Here is a 22,259-nt window from a genome sequence, read left to right on the forward strand (position 1 = left end):
AAGCCCCCAAAATCAGCACTGGCATCTCTCCTATGGCTGCTCCAAGTGCCCACCACTTCCTCTCCATAAGGACTGGATGTGGCACTCAGTGCTCTGAGCTGGGTGACAAGGTGATGATCAATCACAGGTTGGACTTGATGTTCTCAGAGGTCTTTTCCAGCCTTAATGATTCCATTCTATTCTGTTCTCTCCTTTGAGGCCATTGGATTTTGGAGCACAGTCCTTATCCAAAAGCAGACACCAGATGGCTGGAGTCTGCCAAAGGTAACCTGGGAAAAAGGAAGTGTGAAAACACTGTTTTGAAATATTCAGTCACAAGCTTCACCCTTTTTATGGGTTTTCACTTTGATCTGTCAGTCTGGGAGCTGTAAGACAGTTTTGGGATAATAGCATGGGTGGGGAAACCAAGGTATTGGTGACAAAGGAAGAAGCACACAGGTGTTTGTCTCTGCACTCCTGGAGAAGGGAAGGGTGGTGCTGACCCATGGCTCGTGCAGCAGTGTGGGCATGGCAGGTAAGGGCTTCTGGGCTCTCCTGGACCATCTCAGGGACCCTACCCCTGTGCTTTTCCATGTACCTGGAGGTGACATTCCCAGCTTCAGCTGTGTACACACCCGAGCCACAGCACCACACAATCACACAGACCATTTAAAGCAGAGCAAATGAGAAAGTTACCTCTTTCTGTTGCTCTTGGGGCTAAATGACAAGAACAATAGAGTGAGATTTCCCCAGGTGGACTTTTTAATATCCAAAATGTTGTTTTATTTCCAGTCTCCAAAATGCTTGTACAGATGAGCCCATGTCTGGCATCCATCCATGGATGGGTTTGGCCTGGCCTGCTCGTGCTGCTGGTCTGCTGACACAAATCTCTTGCTGGTTTGTTTTACAAACAAAACAGGTTCTTGCACCAAAACAATGTCAGAGAGCCAGATTCTAACTGAGATGCAGCTGTGCAAACCATGAGGGAGGCATTTGTGACTGAGCCCTGTGGGATTCCTCTGCACCTTGGGAGCACAGGCAGAGGGACAAACAGCCAGCACAACCTCACATCTCCCTCTGCAAAGTTGCTTTGATGTCCCTGTCAGAGGAAAGTCCTTACACAAAAATACCTAATAACAAGCAGGTTTAAAAGGAGATAAATTCCTCCTTCTTGCTTTGCAATTTCCTGGTTCTGCAAACTGCTTTCAGCCCCCCCAGCCCCTCTCCCATCCTGGCCGATGCGTAAGCGCGCTCTGGATTATCACAGCATAGGAAATCCACCCCAGGCATTTCCTGCTCCTTGTATCCTGCTTGATAAAGGAAATGGTCTAAGAAAGTTTGGTCTGAGCAGAAGGAGAGAGCAGACCAGAAGAACAATCAGATGTGTTGAGGGCTGGCTGTGCCCCTCCTTTGCTGCACAGAGAAGTTCAGGATGGGGCCATTGCCTTTGTTTTGCAGAGCCTGATCTACACAGAGCACCAGGGCCACAGGAAGCTGGGCAGCTTGCACAGATGCCCTTGAACCAGTTTAAACTGGTGTGAACAAATGCCTTTTTCCGGATTCAGCTGCCCCAGTGGAGGAAATTATCACACCAGCTGCCTGCTGCTGCTGCCTGCCAGCGGTGCCTTCCCGCTGGGAGCATCCCTTATCCACTCTGCTGAAAATGAGCTGGCGTGCTCAGCAAACAGGGACACGATGGATTTCGAAGCAAACCTTGCTCATTGTGTCTCAGAGAGGTGGGAGCAGCTCCCTGCCAGGGCTGCAGGAGCAGGAGAGGGGACAGAAGGACACTGACATGGTGCAGGATGGCCGGGGACAGCTGTCACCTCACTGCTACAGGTGGATCTGTCACATCCCATAAAAAACTCTGCCCAGTGATGAGAATTCACTCTCTTGCTTGCCCAGGTCTGAAAGCAGATTAAACTGCCATAATGGCAACACAGAGCCAGCCTACACTGTGCTGGTAGCAGGGGCACTCTGGGGACCTGCTTTGGAGAGAGAGAAAATTGCCTCAGAGGGTGTGGGCTAGGACAATCCCAGGGTTAGTTGCCAATGTCCCCATATGGTGGCTTGTAAACCTCCCTGGGGGACCATGAGCAAGACATGCAGGGCTATTGGAATTAGAATCCCAGATCACACCAGTGTGGTGCAGAACCACAATGGTGCAGAACCACAGAATGGTTTGGGCTGGAAGGACCTTAAAGCTCATCTTGTTCCACCCCCTGCCATGGCAGGGACACCTTCCATTATCCCAGATTGCTTCAAGCCCTGTCCAACCTGGCCTTGGACAGGGCTTGGAGAGATCTTTCAGAGATCCAGGGGCAGCCACAGTTTGGCTCTAATACAGAAATGCAGGTGCAGAAGGAACATCCCTGTGTGGAAGGTAGAGTACTTGGTGGTGCAGGAGATATCACAAAGTTTATTCTCAAAGCCCAGGTATTTAAAAATGCCTCCTGTTCCATGAACAGAGAGCTTTCTCTTTCCTTTCACTGCCAGCCTGGTTCCAGCCCACACCAAGGGCTGCTTTGCCCTCTGCCTGCTGGTGTCACTCACTGCCAGCAGTGCTGGGGCTCCCAGCCCTGCAGCTCCAGTGGCACTGTCCTGGCTCTGAAGGCACAGCTCCACCCTGCACTGCTGAGCAGCATCATGGGCAGTGTGCCTGTGCTCCAGGAGTGGGGCAGGGTGAGGCCACACTGTCCTGGCTGGCTGCTGTGCAGACCTGCAGACACAGGCTCAATAGTCCAGAAATCAGGGCTGGAGGAGGAGGCTCTTAATCCTGAAGGGAATGGATGCTTTGTGTGCATATCTGAAAGTACAGAAAAAACAAGGTGTTAATGACACTGGCAAAGGCTGGGCTTGATCATACAGCCACAGAATCACAGAATATCCGGAGTGAGAAGGGACCCTTAAGGATCATCAAGTCCCACTCCTGCACAGATGCCCCAACAATCCCAGCCTGTGCCTGAGAGCATTGTCTAAATGCTTCTTGAACTCAGGTTTGTTTGCTGGGGAGCTTGTTCCACTGCTCAACCTCTCTCTGGGTGAAAAACCTTTTCCTGGTATCCAACCTGAACCTCTCCTGACAGAGCTCCAGCCATTCCCTCAGGTCCTGTCCCTGATCCCTGGGACCAGATACTGGAGCCCTGTGCTGCCCCTCAGGAGGACATTGAAAACCACAATGAGCTCTGCCCTCAGTCTCCTCCAGCTGAAGTGGAGGAATACCCAAGTGCCCTCAGCTGCTCCTCACAAGGCTTCCCGTCCAGACCCTTCCCCATCCTCGTGGCTTCCTTTGGACACTCTCTAATGGTTCAATGCCTTTTTTATACTGTGGTGCCCAAAACTGCCCGCAGGACTGGAGGTGAGGCTGCCCCTGTGCAGAGCAGAACAGGACAATCCCCTCCTGGCCCAGCTGGTGATGCTGGGCCTGGTGTCCCCCAGGACACAGTTGGTCTTTTCAACAGAAGTGATTCTGCAACCCATCATACTATGGGAACAGCTTCTCCAGCTGGACGGGAAAGAACTGAGGAGGAAAAGCGGCGCCTTCCCTTCACACAAAGAACTCCTTTGTGCCGTGGTCCTGTGGGAGCCCTCCTCTGGCAATACAGCCTCACTTTCACAGGGCCACCTGCCCAGGCAGTGCCCCAGCCCCTGGTGCCCTGCTGGCCCTGGTACCTTGCAGCTCCTGCTGCCATGCCTGCAGTCTGTCCCGGGCCTGCCTGTTGCCCATGGCTGCCGACTGCCGGTAGTGCCTCAGCGCCTCCGCCAGGTCCCGCTGCACTCCCAGGCCCTGCTCGTAGCAAACGCCCACGTGGAACCTGCTCTGGGCATCCTGGCACAGCAATCACACAGCAAAGGAAACAGAGACTCTTTAGCACCTTCTTCAGAGTTTACTGCTCTATCTTTGGTCACCTTGCTAAGTTTACTGCTCCATCCCTTAGGCTCTGTCTTCAGTAGTTTAGTCCCCTGGAGAGAAGCATAATGTCTGGCTCTGCTCCTTCCTATCCCTTTCCAATTAAATTCACTGATTTCCCTTCAACACCCAGGGCTGTGGCAGAGTAACAAAGGAGCAGCTGGCTCTGCAGAGCATCCCAGTTGTCTCAGAGGTCAGAGCTGAGGTGTCTTGGGCAGCCGTGACTGCGCCACATCCTGATCCCACCCAAACTCCGAGCACGCCCTGAGACTGCCCTAAGAGAGTTCAAGCCCAAGTCTTGTAAAAACATCACAAATGGCACAGAGGTACTTGCTGCCAAGGGTTGGGAAATTCCCCTTTAACACAAGAGTGCAGCACTCTTCTGCTCAGCCTCACCTCATTCTATTCCAGAAGAAATCTCAGGCAACAGAAATGAAGTAAATGAAGCAAATATGCACTAGAGAAAAAGCACCTGAACCACTCAGACATATGTAACTGCTGGGAACAAACTGGAAAGCAAAGGTTGGCACTGCAGTGAAGCCAAATCCAAACCCATGACATGTTTATGTGTCAGCTGTGCATTTTATCCTTGAGATCCAATGGGAGGCAAAGGGTCTCAGAGAGCAGGAAAGCAGGATGACACTCCTGAAGACATTAAAAAGACTGCACGGACTTGTGGTCACACAGACCTTTCCAGCAACAAAGCCAGCAGCACAGCCTGAAGAGTGTGACTGCCAGAAACATGAGCTAAACAAGGCTTTGGAAAAAAGAAAGGAAGAAAAAGAAAAAAACCCCAAGTAAGTAGCAAGTTTTAATAAAGCCACTAGAAAAGAACATATTGCAAGTGTTGCTGTCTAGGATGTAGCTGGTAGAGGCAAGTGCAAAACTCAGTGAGTGGGTGCTTTGCAAAATGTTGCAAGTCTCAGCTTATGACAGCAATAAACTCCTTTAGAGATGAGATAAACACGTTGAAGAATTGGCACCTCAGCTGTGACTAGAGACAGGGTTCAATCAGGAGAGCTGCACCACCATCTCTCACAGGATGAACACCTCAGAGCCAAGCCTGCAGTGAGGGGAGAGCCCCAAATTAGCATGGCAGGAGTGACTGACACCCCTGGAAATCTGCAAGTCAGGCCCAGTTCTCCAACAGAACTCTTTATTAGGGGTTTATAGTCTGTGGCTGCATGTAGGAAATCAGGGAGGATAAAAAGTGGGAAACAAAGTAGAACACAGTTCTTGTGTTGGAAAAACACTTGTCAGAGTTCCCAGCTCAGCTCTAGAGAGAGAACAAGCAGAGAAACGCTGAATCTGTGACTTTTTGTGCTGTTTTCCTTTTTCTGGAGTTGTACTAAACTATGCTGTCCTTGCTTCATCCATGCCAAGAGTTCTTTCAGCCAACTAAACATCAATTCCAACTGCAGGGTAATGGGAAGTGAACCTGTCCATGGAGCCCTTCTCCAAGGAAAATGGGGATATCCCATCCCAGGGAACCCACCATCCATCAGCCTGCCCTCAAGGTGAGCCCCTGAAGCATCCACAGCATCTGCTGAGCAGCAGAGATGGGGAAGGATGCTCAGGGTCTGAAACTCTGGCCAAAACATGCCAGGGGTGCAGCTGAGGACCTGCAGTTACCTGACAGATTTTGTGTTGTTAAGGCATTACCAGTAAATGCCAATCATCTCTTTAATGGGATAACTCAATATGAAATTGTTCAGCATAAAATCTCTGACTCCAGGCTGGAAAAAAGGAGCCAAGGATGAAGCTTAGGAGAGATCTTCAGCAGATTTAGAACTAAATACTGTGTACTGTGATGTCTGAGCTGCTGTGGCAAGTCAGGCCTTGTCCCAGCAGACTGAGAGTGTCTCCATGCTGGAAAGAGGGTGAAAACCCAAGTGGCAAAGTTTACAATGATGTAAAAATGACCATTCAAAATGGTCAAACTTACTATAAAGAATTAATTAAAGATCTCACACACCTAAGGAATGGGCAACAAAATCACAAAGGAAACAGCACTGCCAAATGCAAAGTAGTGCTGATAGGAAGAAATTTGGGTATCACACTGTGATAGTTCCCTGAGACCATCTCATCAGTGCTCAGTGCCAGGCAAAGGGCAAGCAGGGCTAGGAATTATTGGAAGGGAATGCAGAACAAAGCAGAGGAGCTCATTATGTGAGATCCATGGCATACCTCCATCCTGAGTCCACTTTTAGTCCAAGCATCTTAAAATGGTCAAAGGAGAATTAGAAAAATAGACAGAAGACTGACAAGCAAAGTAGAACAGCTTAACTACATGGAGGCACAAACTAAACCAGCACTGCAGCCTGCAAAAGAAATGACTCAGAGAGGACACACTAAAGGGCACCACAACCACAACTATTAGCCAGCAGAAGAGGCAATAGCTGTTCATTATTTTCCATTGCACAAAAGCTGTGGGAACTGCAGTTAAAATGAACAAGTTCTTCAGGAAAAAATAACCCCTGGCCATTACAATGCAGCTGAAAACAAGGGGACAATGGCAAGAAACAGAACTGTGGGATGCAGAAACCTGGCTGCAAGACATGGGATCCACAATTCTGCTCCTCTAAATGCTGGTGGGGGTTTAGGAGAGTGCTGTCCCCACACTGTGGCACTGCCCTTCAAGAAAGAGAAGCCTGGGCCACTTGGGGAAAGTGCATGCAATAAGATTCTTGGGGATCTAACATGAGCTGTGAAGAGAAACAGCAAAAATGGGGGAAGTCTGAATGGAGATTCAAGTATTTCAGTATGTTAAAGGTGCCTGAATTTAAAAATAAATCCAGAAACAGTCTTTCCATCCTCTCTATAAAAGATGAGAAACAATGGGCCAATTTTGAAGAACAGATTTGAGATAAACACAATGAAGTTCTCCAAGTGATGCAGTAGTGAAAGATTTTGACTGAAGAGGGTGTAGATGCTCCATAATGGGAAAGCTCTACAAGGCTGGAAGCTGGATACAGGCACTGGTGCTGTAGGAACTCCTCCAGCCCAACAGGGCTGTCTCTGTAGGGTCTGTGCCCAGGGCTGTCTCCTCTCCAAGAGGCACCAAGGCTCCACTCTGTCCCTTCACACTGGGCAGTAAAATCCTGACATGCACTCCTGTTTCCAAGAAACCCTGAAATCCTCCACCTGCAGATCCCAAGCTGAGGACAATCCCTGGCAGAAGGAAGGATTACTTACCCCACTGTTTGCTGCCTGCAGCAGGTATTTCAAACCTCTCTTCTCCTGAGGCTGCAGCCCCCTCATGTAGAACACTCCAAGATAAGCCTGTGCCTGCAACAAAACCACATCGTCCAGATCAGCCAGGATTTTAATTACTCTGGTTTTTTAACTGATTTTTCAAGCTGCTGGGGTTACTGTGGCAGTGTGGTAAGGACCCTGCCTGTGCAGGGGCTCTTGGGAGAGCCAGGGCTGCCCTAAGAAAAATCAGCATGATTTGGTAAACACAAAGAATTCACATTTGAGAGCCAGAATATAATTTCAAACTCCCTGCAGGAGTCAGAGCCAGAGAATGGTTCCCACTCATGTCCTGTCCCCAAGATGCAGCAGATGCACCCCCTGGTCAGTGAGCTCCAGGAGGCCACAGGCACTGCCAGCCTGGCATTCCTAGGGTGAGATGGCACATGCCTAAATGCATCTCCTGGAGTGGGAAAGGAGGGCAGGAGACAGATCTGCACAGATGAGTCATCTCAGAAAGTCACAGATACAAAATGAGGATCTGTTCTTACTTCAAGCACTGGAAGTTCCTCCAGTACAGTGACCTGTACTCTTGGAATTGAGAGGAGATGAAAAGTGAGCTGTGTTTTCAAGAACAGGTGAGCTCTCCCAGCCAAAGGTTTAATGTAAGAGCCCCATTGACAACAGCCAACCAACACGTGGCACAGTGGCTGTGTCTGCAGGCAGGGCTGTCTCCCAGACACTGTCAGGAATATACACAAAGAATCAGAGAATGGTTTGGCTCAGAAGGGACCTTAAAGATCCTCTAGTTCCAATCCCCATGCTGTGAGCAGGGATAAAATCATTGGAAGGCTTTCCCTCCCAGTGCTATCTCAGATGTGGCTCCAACCCTTCAGTCAGGGCTCTCTGACCTATGGACACCAACCTCTGTGATGCCAGCCCCTGCTGCTTGCTCCAGGAGTGCCACAGCCTTGTGATGCCTGTCCCAGGGGCTGCCAGGGCCGTGCTGGAGCAGGTACCTGGCGTAGCGGTACTGGGCCATGGGGTGACGGCTGCTGGCTGCCTGGCAGTAATAAAAACCTGCCTGAGAGAGAGAGAGAGAGAGAAAGCCAGCTGATGACTGGCTGAACATGACATGGCTCCCTTCAAGCTTCACCTCTCTGGTAGACCCATCACAAGCTGCATCCCTCCCACAGCAGAACATCAGCTGGGTCAGGTGGGACAGTGAGTACCCCCGAGCCCTGGAACCACCCTGCCCCAGCTGAAGGGGGTGGCACTGGGCCAACCATGACTCAAACCAAGCTGCCTGTGCAGCTCTTCCCAGCTCCAGCAGCTGCTGGCCAGCTTGCACTAGGTGGCAGGCTGGAGTTACAGGAGCCTGTAATTCAGAGATCTGAGAAGCCCTGGGATGTGCAGTGGTGTCTTAAATACAGCGACATGACAGGTTTCTCCTTGGAACCCCGCTGGGTGCTGGTAGCACAGCCTGTGCACCTGGAGAACCCTCAGAAGCTGTGGGAAAGGGATCTCAGAGCACCTCTCTGAGGGGATTGGTGACACTGAAAGCAGCTCTGCAAAGCTGCAATTTTTATATTTCCAGCATTTTCTACTGAGTCTTCAGAGCCTGGGCTCTCCCAGGCTCCCCAGGGAAAGGGCACAGCCCTGAGGCTGCCAGAGCTCCAGGAGCCTTTGGACAGCACTCCCAGGGATGCACAGGGTGGGATTGTTGGGGTGTCTGTGCAGGGCCAGGAGCTGGATCAGTGATCCCTGGGGGTTCTCTCCAGCTCAGGACATTCCATGACTTTCCCAGCCATGTAAAAGGAAGAAAGCTCCAAGCACCCGGCACAGATCCCTCTCCTGATATGTGCTCCCACCCCCACCCCCAGGCAGGCCCTGGATACCTTCTCCAAGTCCTTTTCTGTGCCCCTGCCGTGCTCGTAGCACAGCCCCACGTTGAACTGGGCTTTGCTGTAGCCCCGATCTGCTGCCAGCTTGAAGCAGGTGAAGGCCACCCGGCAGTGCCCCGCCCTCATGCTCTCGGTCCCTGAGGAAAACACAGCCCAAACCATGGAAAACAGGGAAAAGCACACAGCCACAACCCAGCCTCCAATGCAGCAACCTCCCCCACAGCCACTGGGCCTTCCTTGGCTCACACCAAGTGCTCTGGGCCACTTCCAGCTGGCTCACCAACCCTCCTTCCACAGTTTCAATAAGAAAAATGGCAACACTGCATTTTAGGGATTTTTCTGGGCTCGTGGCAGAGAGGGATCACAGGCTAACACAACGTATGGCTCACACAGAAACAACTTGCTTTTCAGTGCTGCAACTAGTGGTGTATATAGGGCAGGGACTTTTCTTAGCTCATTGCATCTTCCTTCTGCTTTTCTTAGAGTTGCAATCCTGCAATTGCTTTTTCAGCTTGCCAGGAAAACCGTGAGCTCAGACAATAAAAGAAGGATACAAGGATATGACATCTTGTGTTGCAAAAAAGACAGAGATGGCTTAATTTCCAGCTACAGATGTCAGGACAACAGTGCAGGCTTCAAGCAAGCCTGGATTGAAATATGCTGAGATAAATCAGGTGGCACGATGGGACAAAGGGCAATAAATCTCTCCAAGCACAGTTAAAATTGCTGAAAGGAGGCTTCAGTTTGGGTATTTGCCATCCCTGCCTTCTCACAAGACCTGCAACCATTTGGAGGTCCTCCAAAATGAGAAACCTGTGGTTTAAGGGCAAAACAAAACCAACTCCACATTACCAAGGATATTCAATGCAATGGAAATATCAATTCGGAAAATCTGCTGCAATTGGAAAGCGGCTTCCTCTAAATGCCCTCGCTGAGCTGGGTCACCCTGAGGAGTCAGAGAAAAAAGCTATTAAAGAGAGCTAAATCATATCAACCCTAGAGGAGATGCTGGCTTGGAAACCAAGCAGTGAGACCTGTTTGTATGGTAGTTCAGTCATCAGGAGGGTGAGGTCATGTGTACACAGAAAACCCTCCCTGTCCTACACAGCCACCTCGCTGGGGAAGCTGCATGGACACTGCTCCCCTGCCCCTGGCCAGGGAGCTTGGTGCAGCCTCTCAGGCACCAGCAGGCTTTCAGAATTCAGCAAATACCTCATCCTACTCAGCAGTCTGCAGCTCCTCTGGAGGGGCAGTGCAGGGACAGCTCTGAGCTCTGCTCTGGGACAGGGACAGCACCCAGGAACAGCTGGGGCTGGGCCAGGGCAGGGCCAGGCTGGATTTTGGGAGAAGCTTCTCCCCTCAGAGGGTGCTGGCACTGCCCAGGCTCTCCAGGGAATGGGCACAGCCCTGAGGCTGCCAGAGCTCCAGGAGCCTTTGGACAGCACTGCCAGGGATTGTTGGGGTGTCTGGGCAGGGCTGGGACTGATGATCCTCGTGGATCCCTTCCAAATCAGGATATTCCACGATTCTAAGATAACTCCCCCCTCCAAAAATAACATTAGCCCTTGTTCCCTCTGCCACACTGTGCCCAGAGCAGAGTCCCAGCCAAAACACCCTCACACCTTCCCTTTACCCAGCTCCAGCTGAGCTGCCCCCTCAGCTGCACTGAGCACTGCCCAGTGCTGCTGAAACCCTGCAGGGCACAGCAAATCCTTTTCTCCTAGGCAATGAACAGCCTGGGACATGGGAGGAGGCTCAGCCCAGCTCCACACCCCTGTGACATCGAGTGGCAGCAGAGCTCAGTGCACTCAGGGAATCTGGAAAATGCCCCTTGGCTCAGGGCTGCTCCCACGGGGCCAAGACAGGTCCAAGGGCCCTGAGCTGCTCCATGACCCAGCTGCAGGCTCTTCCTCCAGCCCTGCACAAGGGGCACCTCCCAGCATGGAGAGATCCATGCTCACCCCCTCAGCAGATCAAACAAATTCCTGCTTGGTGCCTTTTGCAGGAACTCACTCTGCTAAAAGCTGAATTTACCTCACTCTGCTCACAATGTCCTTGAGCGATTGCTCAGCCGAGTGATTATCTTAAAAAAGGAATTATTTGCATCTAAGATGTGAATTGCAAAAAATTGGCAGGTTTAATCACAACAAGAACAATAATATAATTTATGGCCTTGTGACTCTCGAGCTGATGCACTCTCTTCAAGCCCCAAGTGCTTCCCTCTTTACCAGACAAGAGCCAGCCCTGATTTGCAGCATTTGGAGTGACACCACCTTCCCCAGTCATGGGTTGTCTGGTAAACACCAAAATAGCAACAGCATGTAATCACCTAGTGAAAGATTGCATCAAAATGCATATACACAGCAACACACTGGTGCTGCTGAATTTATTTTTTTGTTTGGTTGCTTGGTTTGGTGTTTCTCACCATTTTCTTTCAGTGTTTCCCTGCCAGCAGCCCTGTTACAGATACATCAAAGGATGGGGATGGCAGGCTGTAAATCCTGGAATTTTCTGGCTATAGCAGAGGTCAGTATATCCCATCTCCCTTTTTTTCCCAGTCTTGTGTGTGAGTGTTGCTCAGGCTGTGCTCAGGGTAGATCTGGGATGTGTTCCTGCAAGGAAGGTGCAGACACAGGGGGTCGAAAATGAAACCTTACCTTTGCACTATGGAGAACTGGCCCCACCCTGGAGCTCACAGGGATTTGGAACTCCCCTGCATTAAAAAAAATCCAACAAAAAAGCAAAGTTTAGCAGTGCTGCATCTCTGCCTTTTCTCATCTTCTCTATTCCATAACTCTTTCCTAAAGGTCTGATCTCCCATTCAGTCAGGGACATCAGAAACAGAAGGAATCCCAACCAATCTGACCTCTGGAGCAAAAGCAAGCTCTGGAATCCAGCCCTGTGGCTGCAGCTCCTCCAGAAAGGCCCCTGGTTTTGATCTGAAGACACCAAAAGTAGAGAATCTTCTGCTTTTCCTACATGTTCCAGTAACTTCCAGTAACTCACTGCTTTAAACCCCTGTGCTTCATTTCAAATTAAAGTACTCCTACTATTGGTTTCTGCTTCCAGGCACTGGCTCTTCTAGGTTTTTTCTTCTTTACTAAAAAGCCAATTTCTCCTTTTGAAAGTCCTGACACGACTAATCAGCCCCTCTTGATTCCTGTCTGTGATTCTAAAAAGACTGCACCATTCACATCTTTCAACTGCAGCACTTTTCTGCCAGCCGTGGTTAATTTTATGACTTTTTGCTAATATTCCTGAACTTCAACGGGGTTACTGAGGTGCAGCCCCTCTCAGCAGTGTCACAGGAGGGGTGACATTGCCTCCTCCTGCCCGGTTTGCGCGGATCAGAACTGCTGCAGCTCCCAGCTCACCCAGGGCGTCACACCCAAGCCTCAGCTGAGGTGCTGCCTCCCCATGTCCTTCTCCAGGTCATTTCCCTGCAGGGGACAGCCCTGCTCCTGTGCCAGGGGGTGATCAGCCCTCTCAGGCACCCTGGGACAGCCACGAGCTCAGCACTTTGTCCCCAGCTCCAATGAGAATGATCTGACAGAGCATCTCCAGCCCGAGCTGAGCCACCTTGCTGGGTGCAGGACTGTGCTGGCAGTGGTCACAGTGGCATCACTCCTGCCAAGAGAACAATGACCTCCACAAAGAGGACACAGCCCGAGGCCAAGGATTCAAGGATTTTTAACCTGGGTCACCACAAGCAGCTGGATCCCACAGGACATTGAACTCCAGGTGCTGGAGCCTGGACCACTTTGAGCCAGAGCTGTGCCCTCCCTGTGCCTCCCTCTCAAGCTGTGTGAGAGCCAACACAAGTGAAACAAAATGTCCTTTTAGGGCCTGATTGCTGGACTCCTGGGGCTGTTTGGCTCCAGGAGCAGCAGCAATGAGGTGTGCAGCAGGCAGGAGTGCTCCTTGCAGTGCCTGTGCTGTACAGCATGCAGGGAGCCATGGCCTGTGTGCCAGCTGCAGCCTCATTATTCCCAGACAAACAATTCCCCCCTGGCTGTATTCAAATGTGTGTTATCTGAACAGGCCCCACTCACCCAACAAGCAACATCACTGTGGCAAACATGACTTCTACGCAGCATTCCACCTAAAGTAGTATAATCTGTGAATTTATTAGTTGTGCTTTCTGTTTCTTTGCAGAGCAGGCATCAAATTATCTGATATTTCTCACTGTAAGGCTCTACCGTGTATCTCCCTTGTGATGTAATTTGGGTTTTTGCCACACAAACAACTGCAAATCCCATGGAAAAAAAATGGTCTGTATTAAGAATTCTCCCACTACTTGTTTAAACAGCATTAGTACATCCACACTTTAAAGAAACTGTACATTTTGCATGGGTGTCAACTCCTAAATCAGACACTCCTTGTTTACTGTGAAAATGTTGTAATTTGGACAAACCACTGAACCATGGAAAATAAACAGCCACTAATTCTGAATTCTGTCAGCCTGCAGAAGCACCTTGTGCCCCTCTACCATGGGAAACCCCTCCTCACTCAAACCTCCACAGATCAGGGTTACCAATTCCACAGAACATCTGGAAAAAAGCACAGGAACCAACCTATCCTGACACCCAGCCCCAGTCCTAAAGGATCAGAGAGTCCCAGGATGGTTTGGGCTGGAAGGGAACTTAAAACTCAGCCAGTACCACCCCTGCCACGGCAGGAACACCTCCCACCATCCCAGACTGCTCCAAACCCTGTCCAACCTGGCTCTGGACACTTCCAGAGACCCAGGGGCAGCCACAGCTGCTCTGGGGGACCTGAATTCCCTCAGAATCACCTTTGAGGCTGGGCAAGCTAAATTATTCTTCAGGTTATGTTTAAAAGATGGGAATATCACAGCTGGAATTTTCTGTGCAACTTTATTTGTACTTCTTCAAACCCATGCTATGATGCAACATGACTGCACATTCTTTTTTCCATGCAGTCTTGCAGCTTTCAGTGTTCTGGATGCCCAATGCTCACATCTTCAGCAGTTCATAAATATTTTTATCTCTCTTCACTGTTCATCCTGGACTAATCAAGTGTTGCTCGCAGCTAGCTCCAAATGAGGAATTAATAATCTTCTCCTAGACAGCCTAGATTGCTCATCCCAAAACATCCAGGAGAACGAAGTCACAACAAGAGCTGGCCAAAATCCAGCATTTCTGCCTCATGGAAAATTTCACTGTTTCCAATTGGTTTCATTGTGCTTTGAAATGAAAACACACTTTTCCAATGTCTGTAATCTCAGAATTGAAATAACGAATTTTACAGTTCTGCCAGGGGTAAAATACAACTCCCCAGGGCATCATTCAGCTGCTGTAACACTGAGACTGGCTGTAATCACCTGCTTGCTCACTCTGTGCCTTTAACTCCCAGCAAAAAGCCTCTGAGTGAGGCAGAAATTGCATAGAAAAACATAAGATGTGAACACAGAGCCGAGGACTTGCTGGTAGCAAGATCTAGAATGCTACTTAAAGCAAGTTTAAGTTAATTTTCTGAAGTTTTCTTTTTAAACAAAGGAATAGATTTTGTTCCTATTGTTCTCCAATAAAATTGGAGTGGCTCTTGTGGAAAGCTGAGATGTTGGGACCCATCCCACAGATTTCTGCCACAACAACAGCAGATTGTCACTGCACAGGGCCACCAGCACCAGCAAGTGTGGAAATGAACTGAAACACCCAGAGAAAGGGGAAGGACATGGAATTCTCTCCAGAAGATCCCTTGCCATTGCTGGCAGCAGCCAGGGTACATTCTGCTGCACTCTGAGTTCTGCTCTCTCATGGCAAGGCTTTGCTACCAGATTCCCCTGCATCATCTGCCAGGCGTCTGTCCTTCCCCTCCTTCTGCTCTCCCCAGCTTCCTGCTGCATCCTCATTTTGCCAGCCTCACCCTTTTTCAGTAGCTAAACACCAGGGAAAAAAAATCCTGTACCTCAGGCAGGTTTTTCTGTAGAAAGCAAAATGTAGTGAAAGAAAGGCATCATCAAGCTTCACTTTCCATGGAAAGATTCCCAGGACTTCTCACATGACAAAACCCTGCATTTTTTCAGGCTCTTCAGTGCAGATTACCAAATCTCTTCCCTCTGACTTTTCTCCATAAATTCCCACAAAATGGAGGCACAACAAAATGTGGAATGTAACCCGAGGACTTATGTACGGAGCAAAATCAAATTATTCCTGACATATATTATCTCTGACAAGTGACAGTTGGAGATGCTTGGGCAGAAAGGGTGAGGAGCAGGGATTATAAAGTCACGCTCTCCCTGGCAGAACTTTCCAGCAATCAGCTGTTCTGTGATCTGAGCAGGAGGCTTGGCTGGACCAATTAAGTCTCATTTCAATGTGTAATTTTACCTAATCACTTCTTGGAACCCACTTGTATTTCTGGCCCGTAGCAGCGAGTTCCACAATTTACCTGGGCACTGGCCAAACACAAAATGCCTTTTGCTTTTTTCCAAACTTGCCACCTGACCCTTCTGTGCTGCCTTTTAATATCAGCATTATGAAAAAGCCTGTCCCTATTCACTTTCTCTCAACACTTTTGGTTTCACAGAGCACCAGCACATTCTCTGCCACTTCTTTTTTTTAAGCTGAAGAGTCAGTCTGTGTTTGGATGTAATTGTCTGTCATCTTTTCTCTGCAGTTTTGTCCCTGTTTTTCAGGCACTGTCTTTTCCTTAAGTGCTCAAGACATGGCTGCATCCCAGACTCACATGAACCCACAGCACTGCCTTGTCCTCAGCTCCTTCCTTCACCATAATTAACATTTAATTGGCCTCACTGCTGCCGAGCACTGACTTAACCTTATCAAAAGCACATCCACAGTGACTTTAAATGTTCCCTCTGCAAGACAATTATTAATTTGACACTCCTCACTCTGTGTGTGTATTTACAGCCACACTGCCCTGTGCACACTTGTTTAACTCACCTGGGGATTCCCCTGGCTTTGGTTCTGTGCAACCTTTGCCTGTGACTTTCAGATTTGCCTGTCCTGAAGAATTTTGTACCATTTGCTGCTTCTGCTGCCTTGTTCATCGCCTCTTTTTTCCAAATCACTGCTGACTGTGCTGAGCAGAACAGGTTTAACAAAGGACAGGGGAATCCTACAGTAATGGCTCTCCACTGTGAAAACTTTCTTGTGCTTTAAGGCGTTACCAGCCCAAGTGTAACCCCTCCATGTTCCCTCATACCAGCTTTAATTCTTTAGATAGCTTTGGTTTAGGTCCTGTCTGGATCATTTTCAGAAAGCTAAAAGCTGGATTATCTTGCTCCACATGCCTGTTGACTTCTCCAAAGAAGTCTTAATAGATTTACAACTCTCTCAAGTCTCTGCAAGGGAGCAAGCTGGCCTGAGAAATGGCTTCCTAAATCCTTCCAAGACCTTTGATACAGCCCACTCATCCCGGCATCTGACACCTCTATCCTGTAACAGAGTTTCTATCAAATTAGAATCACCTTTTTTGCAGTTCTGTGCCTTAAACTAACAGCCACCCACCCCTTTTTAAAAGCCAAGCTGTGCAATCTGTGAGTGCTCATTCCCCTGGCCACGGAGCAGGTTTGAGCATGGGATTACAGATTGTCCTCGGAGGCTCAGTGATCTCCCAGCTTCTGAAGAACATCTGAACAAAGACCACGTGGCCTTAGTGACTTGTCACTGTTCAATTCATCAGTTTGCCCAAAAGCTCTTCCTGTTGACTCTCAGTAGGAGCTGTTTGTCAGACACACAGGCACTCCAGGACGTTCAGCTGTGCCAACTGCAGGCACTGCTGTCTCCACTTCTTCCCACCACTCCTCCCAGAGGTCCATGTCCAGTCACCTGCCAGTGCTGGAGTGCTTCTTAATATGCTCCAGGCTAAAGCAGATGGGTTAAACAGTCTAATTGGCAGTTTAGGTAAATTAACCTGGCTGTTTTCCTGGAGTTAATTAGGAGACACGGAAACAAAATGCTCCATTTGCCAACTGATGGGAATGGTAACCTCTGGCAGGAGAAGGTTTGATAAGCAGTGATGGGCAGTAGCTGAAATCAGCACCGAAGGAAGCCAAAATTCTGAAAGCAAGCAGAAAATGGGAAACAGCTCCAACCTTTTCTGCAGCACCTTCATTATTTAAATTCTTCCCTGTGAGGGTGCTGAGTCTCTGGCACAGAGAAGCTGTGGCTGGCCCTGGATCCATGGAAGTGTCCAAGGCGAGGCTGGACAGGGCTTGAAACAGCCTGGGATAATGAAAGGTGTCTCTGCCCATGGCAGGGAACAAGAAGAGCTTTCAGGTCCCTTTTAACCCAAACCAGTCTGTGATCCTGTGATTTAGCCAACATCTGTGGTTGGTTTCCTGATGTGCCTCTTCTACACCACTACTGAATGTTGTCCCCTTGCCACCTGTTCCAGCAGGCTTCCTGCTTCCAACAGCCTTCCTGAGGCCATTATCAATGTTTCTATATCTAGAGAGCTGTAGGCCTCATCTGATCTTCCTTGGTGTGACTTTAAATTCTCTATGTAGGACACGCTTTCCTGGGCGAGACTTCAATTTTGTTGGAGTCTATCTTTCTATTTTTATAAAACTCATTTTAATAATGTCTTTGATACCTCCTTCCACTGTCTTATCTATGGCATAGAGCTCAGAAATGCAACCTCATCTTGCAGGAAGAGAATAATTCCTCCAGTTTCACACCATGTACGCCACTCTCCCAGATCAATGGCGCAGCATCCTCCTGAATCCTTCTGGCTGCAAACATCTGTCCACAGTAAAAGAACAGGACTGGATGCTGCAATCAGTCTGCTAAGGCAGAGCACTGTTGGGAAAGCTGTTGTCACCTGCAGTTACAGCACAGCCTTGTCTCTGCCTTCAGGAGGTTTTTTCCTCCTGTCTCTGGACTGATTCATCTCTCTAAAATTTGCCTTTCCACTCTCACCTGCCTCCTGTAATGTCGATAAATGACTACACACTCCTTGGCTCCGAGCTTGCCTTGGAGGAGCTCCCAGGTCCCTCTGCCAAGAGTATCCTGTCCCGCAGCACGTGGCACATACCTGCTTCTGCCCAGGGCTGCCTCTCTCCTTGCCCCGAGGGGATGCCTGAGGATGAATTCTCTGCTACAGCCTCTGGACTTGCTTTCTGCAGGATCTGGGAGCCCAGCTGCTCGCCAGGACCGCTGGTTGAGGCTTCAGTCACCACTGTAACACAGAGCACAGTGTCTGCTCCAGGTGACAACACCGGGCTGTGCATGTACTCAGTGTCCTCTGACCACACAGACAAGCAGGAGGAAAGTTCGTGCAGCAGAATCCAGAACGGAAAACAAAGGTAAGGGCACATAGATTGGGATTACACCAAACCATTAAAAGAATCAGAGATTCTCCTGACACTCTCCCCAGGGCCCGAGAGCGGCCCTCAGCCTCTCCCAGCTCTCTCCCAGCCTCACCGAGCACAGCCCGAGGCAGGAATCCCAGCCCGAGGCAGGAATCCCAGCCCGAGGCAGGAATCCCATCCGGCCGCCCCCCGCCGCCCTCCCGGGCCCAGCCGCTGACCTGCGGGCTGGGGGGGCAGCGAGGAGCGCCAGGGAGGCCTTCGCTCTGTCCGGGCGTCCTGCAGCGAGCGGAGCCCCGCGATCTGCCGGAGCAGCTGCAGCAGCAGCGCGCCCACAGCTCCCTGCGGAGAGCGGACACGGTCAGGGAACTGCCCCGCTGCTTCTCCCGCTCCCGCCCGGCCCCTTCCTCCCGGCTCTGCTCGGGGATCCCCCGAGGTGTCCCCGCGCTGCTCCTCACCCAGGTGACGGCCTCCCGCACGGAGTAGCGGGGCACCAGGCCGGGCAGCGGCTGCCGCCGTCCTCCTCGCTCCGGGCCATCCTGACACGCGGGCGCCCTGCAACGACCGCACAGACACGGGCGCCGTGAGGCCGCGCCGCGCCGCCGGCCCCGGGGCGGGGGACCCCCGAGCCGCACTCACCGCTCGGGGCTGCGGCCGCGGCCGCCGCCCAGCCCGGGGGCACAGGCGGGGCGGGCGGGGGTGGGCGCGCAGCGGCCCCGGCCCAGCAGCAGCAGCAGCCGCCACATCCCGCCCGCCCTGCCGGAACGCGCGGGCCACAGAGACGGGCGGGCGGCCGGGCAGGGCGGGCCGGGGCTGCGGGCACGGCGGGCACGCAGGGGACAGAGGGAACACGGGCGGCTACGGGGAGGGCGGGCGGAGCGGCAGCATCGCCGCGGAGCGGGGATACAGCGGCACGGGCAGCACGCAGCGAGGACAGAGCGGCGGCAGCACCATAGAGCGCGGGTAGAGCGGCCCCGGCGCCATGGAGCGCGCACAGAGCGCCGCCCGGCCGGGAGGTCCCGTGTGGGCGCTGAGGGCGCGGGGGCTGCCGCTCCGCAAAATGGGGAATGTGTAAAACATTTCTGAAGAAAATGTGTTCACCGGGCTTTGATCTCTGTGTGCTTTGCAGCCTAATCAGCAAGAAGGGTGACTGTGTCCGTGAAACAGCAGCTCGCGAGCGCTAAGTGATGTCCAGGTGTTCCAAAGACCGATTACTTGGTAGGGTCACCTTGCAAATGACGCTGACATTTCAAGAGTCAGACATAGTTAACAATTTGTCCAGAGTGCAACACGGAATGAGAAGGGGGTTATGGAACAGGGTGCTGCCTTTTTGTTGCCGAATGCGGAATAAATTAAAATTAAGGAAGGATGTTCTTTGGTGCTTGATCTTTGTACGCTTTCAAGCCGTATCAACAAGCAAGGAGATTTAATCCCTGGAACAAATAGCACCTAACAAGCTCTAAGTGATGTCCAAGTGTTAGAAGGACAAATTACTTGGAGTTGCCTTGCTAAGGTTTAGGGCTGGACACATTTCAATGACCTCAGACCCCAGGGAGGTTGAGGAAGCTTGTAAAGAAGGATGTACCACTGATGGTGGACACAAGGCAGAATTTATAGACACAAGGACATTTGGCAGAACCCACAAGATAAGGAAGATTGTGATAAAGCCAACTCAGCAGCTGGGCTGAAGTCAGCTCCGATTGGGTAGAAGGTAATTCCAGCAGGGGCAGGTCACAACCACTGACCCATGGCCCAAGAAACAACTGACCCAAAAGAGGAGAAGGACTGAGCCTGGGACTAATTAGCATGAGAAGCGAGAGACTCATTAACCAACAGAAGATAGAATACTAATTAGTAGGAGAACTAGGTGACATGTAGCCAGTGAACACTGATGCCTTTGTTTGCTAAAATGTAAACTAAATAAATCAAATGCCTCGGCTCCGTGTGGATCAGCCTCTTGCACAGAGGACAGAACCTGTTTTAGGCTATCAGGGGAGTCCCTGGGGATCTGCTGTTGTGTGGGGTGGGGGTAACTCCTTCCAGGAGAGCATGGGTAGGGACACACCCCAGGCTTCTCATACCCAGGTTGTTCCTGCAGCTTTGGGGTGTGAGTGAGTGCTCCCTGAGCCCTGGGGGTGACAAAATATAGGAACCACCTCAATAGTGGGGAGTGCTGAAGGATTCCTGTTACTGTACTATAAACTGGATTGTTTTAACCCCAGGGAGAGGGGGAGGGAAGGGGTAGGGAGCCACCAACCAGGTAAGGGGGGGAAGTCTCAGGGCACAAATGACACCTGGATGGCCCAATGTCCCCAGGGCTGAGAGGCATCTTTTGAACTTCGCCAATCACACAACGCCCTTGCTGGCACCCCGAGATTGAGGGACAGCTCTCAGCAGGAGGCAGGGGAGGGGAAGGGAGAGGGTGTTGGCACACCTGGGAAAGAACCAGGATAATGGAGACAGGCTATTACATCACGGCACAACACTGGATAAAGTGCCTTTTCCTTACCCAGAGCTGCACCCAACAGAGACCATACCATGCCAGCCTGAGAAAAAACCAGCTTCATGTCCTCCTCACCCTGGGTTTCCACCAGGAGTAAGAATATTGCCCTGCTCATTCCAGCTAAACACTTTCATTTATTTATTTGTTCCATAGGCACAGAAATTCTTGGTCATTCCAGCTTGGTCCCTCTTTCTGGAATGTGATGTTTTCTGTGCTGGTAATTCCTGTTATGGGCTCAGAATTCTTGTTCAGTATTAGCTGTGGTTTATGCTTGAATGGCTGCAGGTTTAATTCCAACTGTGGAAGATCCCTAATTGCTCTCCTTCATCAACCTAAACACTTGCTGTAAATTACCAAATTTCTCTTGGTGTTCCACGCCTTTTTTTTTTTTTTTTGGTAGTGTCATATGGGACACAAATCCTTTATCCTTTTCACCCCAGATTTGGCTTAATAGTGTAATTACAAAGTCATTTAGTTGCCTGTTTCACTAAATGTGTCTGTAATTGTCTCATGTTAGTAGACTGGTGTTTGCTAAGCTACTACAGTTTGTTTGGGGATGAAAATTACATGCAAAATAGAAATATCAGCATCTCCACTCTATAATCTTGCCTTAATTTTCTTGCTCATCAGGTTGATACCACTAATTAATGCTCCAAAAACTGAACCTGCATTTGTTGGTATTGGTTCATCCACAATCTTCTCAGCTGATCACTGAATTTTTAATGCTTTGGTCCTGGTTTCCTTTCAAGTTCCCAGCCAGGTGGTGAGGGATACTCTGATTTTCTGTGCCTGGCAAGGCATGAGCAGAGCTGCTCTGTTTGGACTCCTGTTGTGGGGATTCCACAGGAGCTGCAGTGTTCATGGTGCAGTTGTGGGTTGGTGTCTGACCCTGGAGAAGGAAAATCACCAGCTGAAGGTCAGGGGATAAAGGTGAGGGGATGCTGAGGGATGAGGAAGCATCTCTGCAGGGAAGGAGCAAGGAGGAGCCAAGGAGGCCAGTGGGATCCTGGGGTGCTTTTCCAGCAGGTCAGGCAGGAATCCTGCCCCTGTGCCCAGCCCTGGGGACACCTCTGGGGTGATCCTGCCCCTGTGCCCAGCCCTGGGGACACCTCTGGGGTGATCCTGCCCCTGTGCCCAGCCCTGGGGACACCTCTGGGGTGATCCTGCCCCTGTGCCCAGCCCTGGGGACACCTCTGGCTGCTGTGTCCAGCTCTGGATCCTCAGCACAGCAGGGACAGGAGTTCCTGGAGCTGAGCAAAGGCCTGGAGTCAGTGTCCAGGAAAGGCTGAGGGAGCTGGGGCTGCTCAGCTGGAGAGGAGCCCAGGGAGAGAGAGGGGCCTCAGCCCTGGGTGTTCCTGGATGTTGTTGGGTGTCCTTGTCTGTCCCTGGGTGTCCCTGGGTGTCCCTGAGTGTCCCTGTGTGTCCCTGTCTGTCCCAGTCTGTCCCTGTGTCCCCAGTCTGTCCCTGTGTCCCCAG

The 22,259-nt window shown here is 50.7% G+C and overlaps 1 protein-coding gene across 2 annotated transcripts; it reads right to left on the reverse strand.

Moving 5' to 3' along the window:
• Window positions 1-718: 718 nt before the first annotated feature.
• DELE1 (DAP3 binding cell death enhancer 1) lies at window positions 719-19,071 on the reverse strand. 2 transcript variants are annotated; one of them, XM_054516459.1, is made up of 11 exons: window positions 18,920-19,071; window positions 18,739-18,835; window positions 18,502-18,622; window positions 18,007-18,216; window positions 11,643-11,698; window positions 9,838-9,931; window positions 8,980-9,122; window positions 8,007-8,165; window positions 7,085-7,177; window positions 3,652-3,808; window positions 719-2,785 (listed from the first exon to the last, which is right to left on the reverse strand). In XM_054516459.1, exons 1-11 carry the CDS (start codon window positions 19,024-19,026, stop codon window positions 2,529-2,531), a joined length of 1,494 nt encoding a protein of 497 aa, XP_054372434.1. In that variant the 5' UTR covers window positions 19,027-19,071; the 3' UTR covers window positions 719-2,528. The 2 variants fall into 2 exon arrangements, with proteins under 2 accessions (XP_054372434.1, XP_036247686.1); XM_036391793.2 differs by having other exon boundaries at window positions 18,007-18,150; window positions 18,920-19,069.
• Between the last annotated feature and the right edge of the window lie 3,188 nt (window positions 19,072-22,259).

This window comes from Molothrus ater, chromosome 15 (genome assembly GCF_012460135.2).
Source record: "Molothrus ater isolate BHLD 08-10-18 breed brown headed cowbird chromosome 15, BPBGC_Mater_1.1, whole genome shotgun sequence".
Lineage (NCBI taxonomy): Eukaryota > Metazoa > Chordata > Aves > Passeriformes > Icteridae > Molothrus > Molothrus ater.

Bases quoted from the DNA above. Each gene is read 5' to 3' on its own strand.
- DELE1 (XM_054516459.1), bottom strand. From the start codon at position 19,026: ATGTGGCGGCTGCTGCTGCTGCTGGGCCGGGGCCGCTGCGCGCCCACC. The intron at 18,217-18,501 runs GTCAGCGGCTGG...CTGTGTGGTCAG, and splicing joins GCTGCCCCCCCAGCCCGCAG to AGGACACTGAGTACATGCAC. The intron at 3,809-7,084 runs GTAAGTAATCCT...TTGCTGTGCCAG, and splicing joins TGCAGGCAGCAAACAGTGGG to GATGCCCAGAGCAGGTTCCA.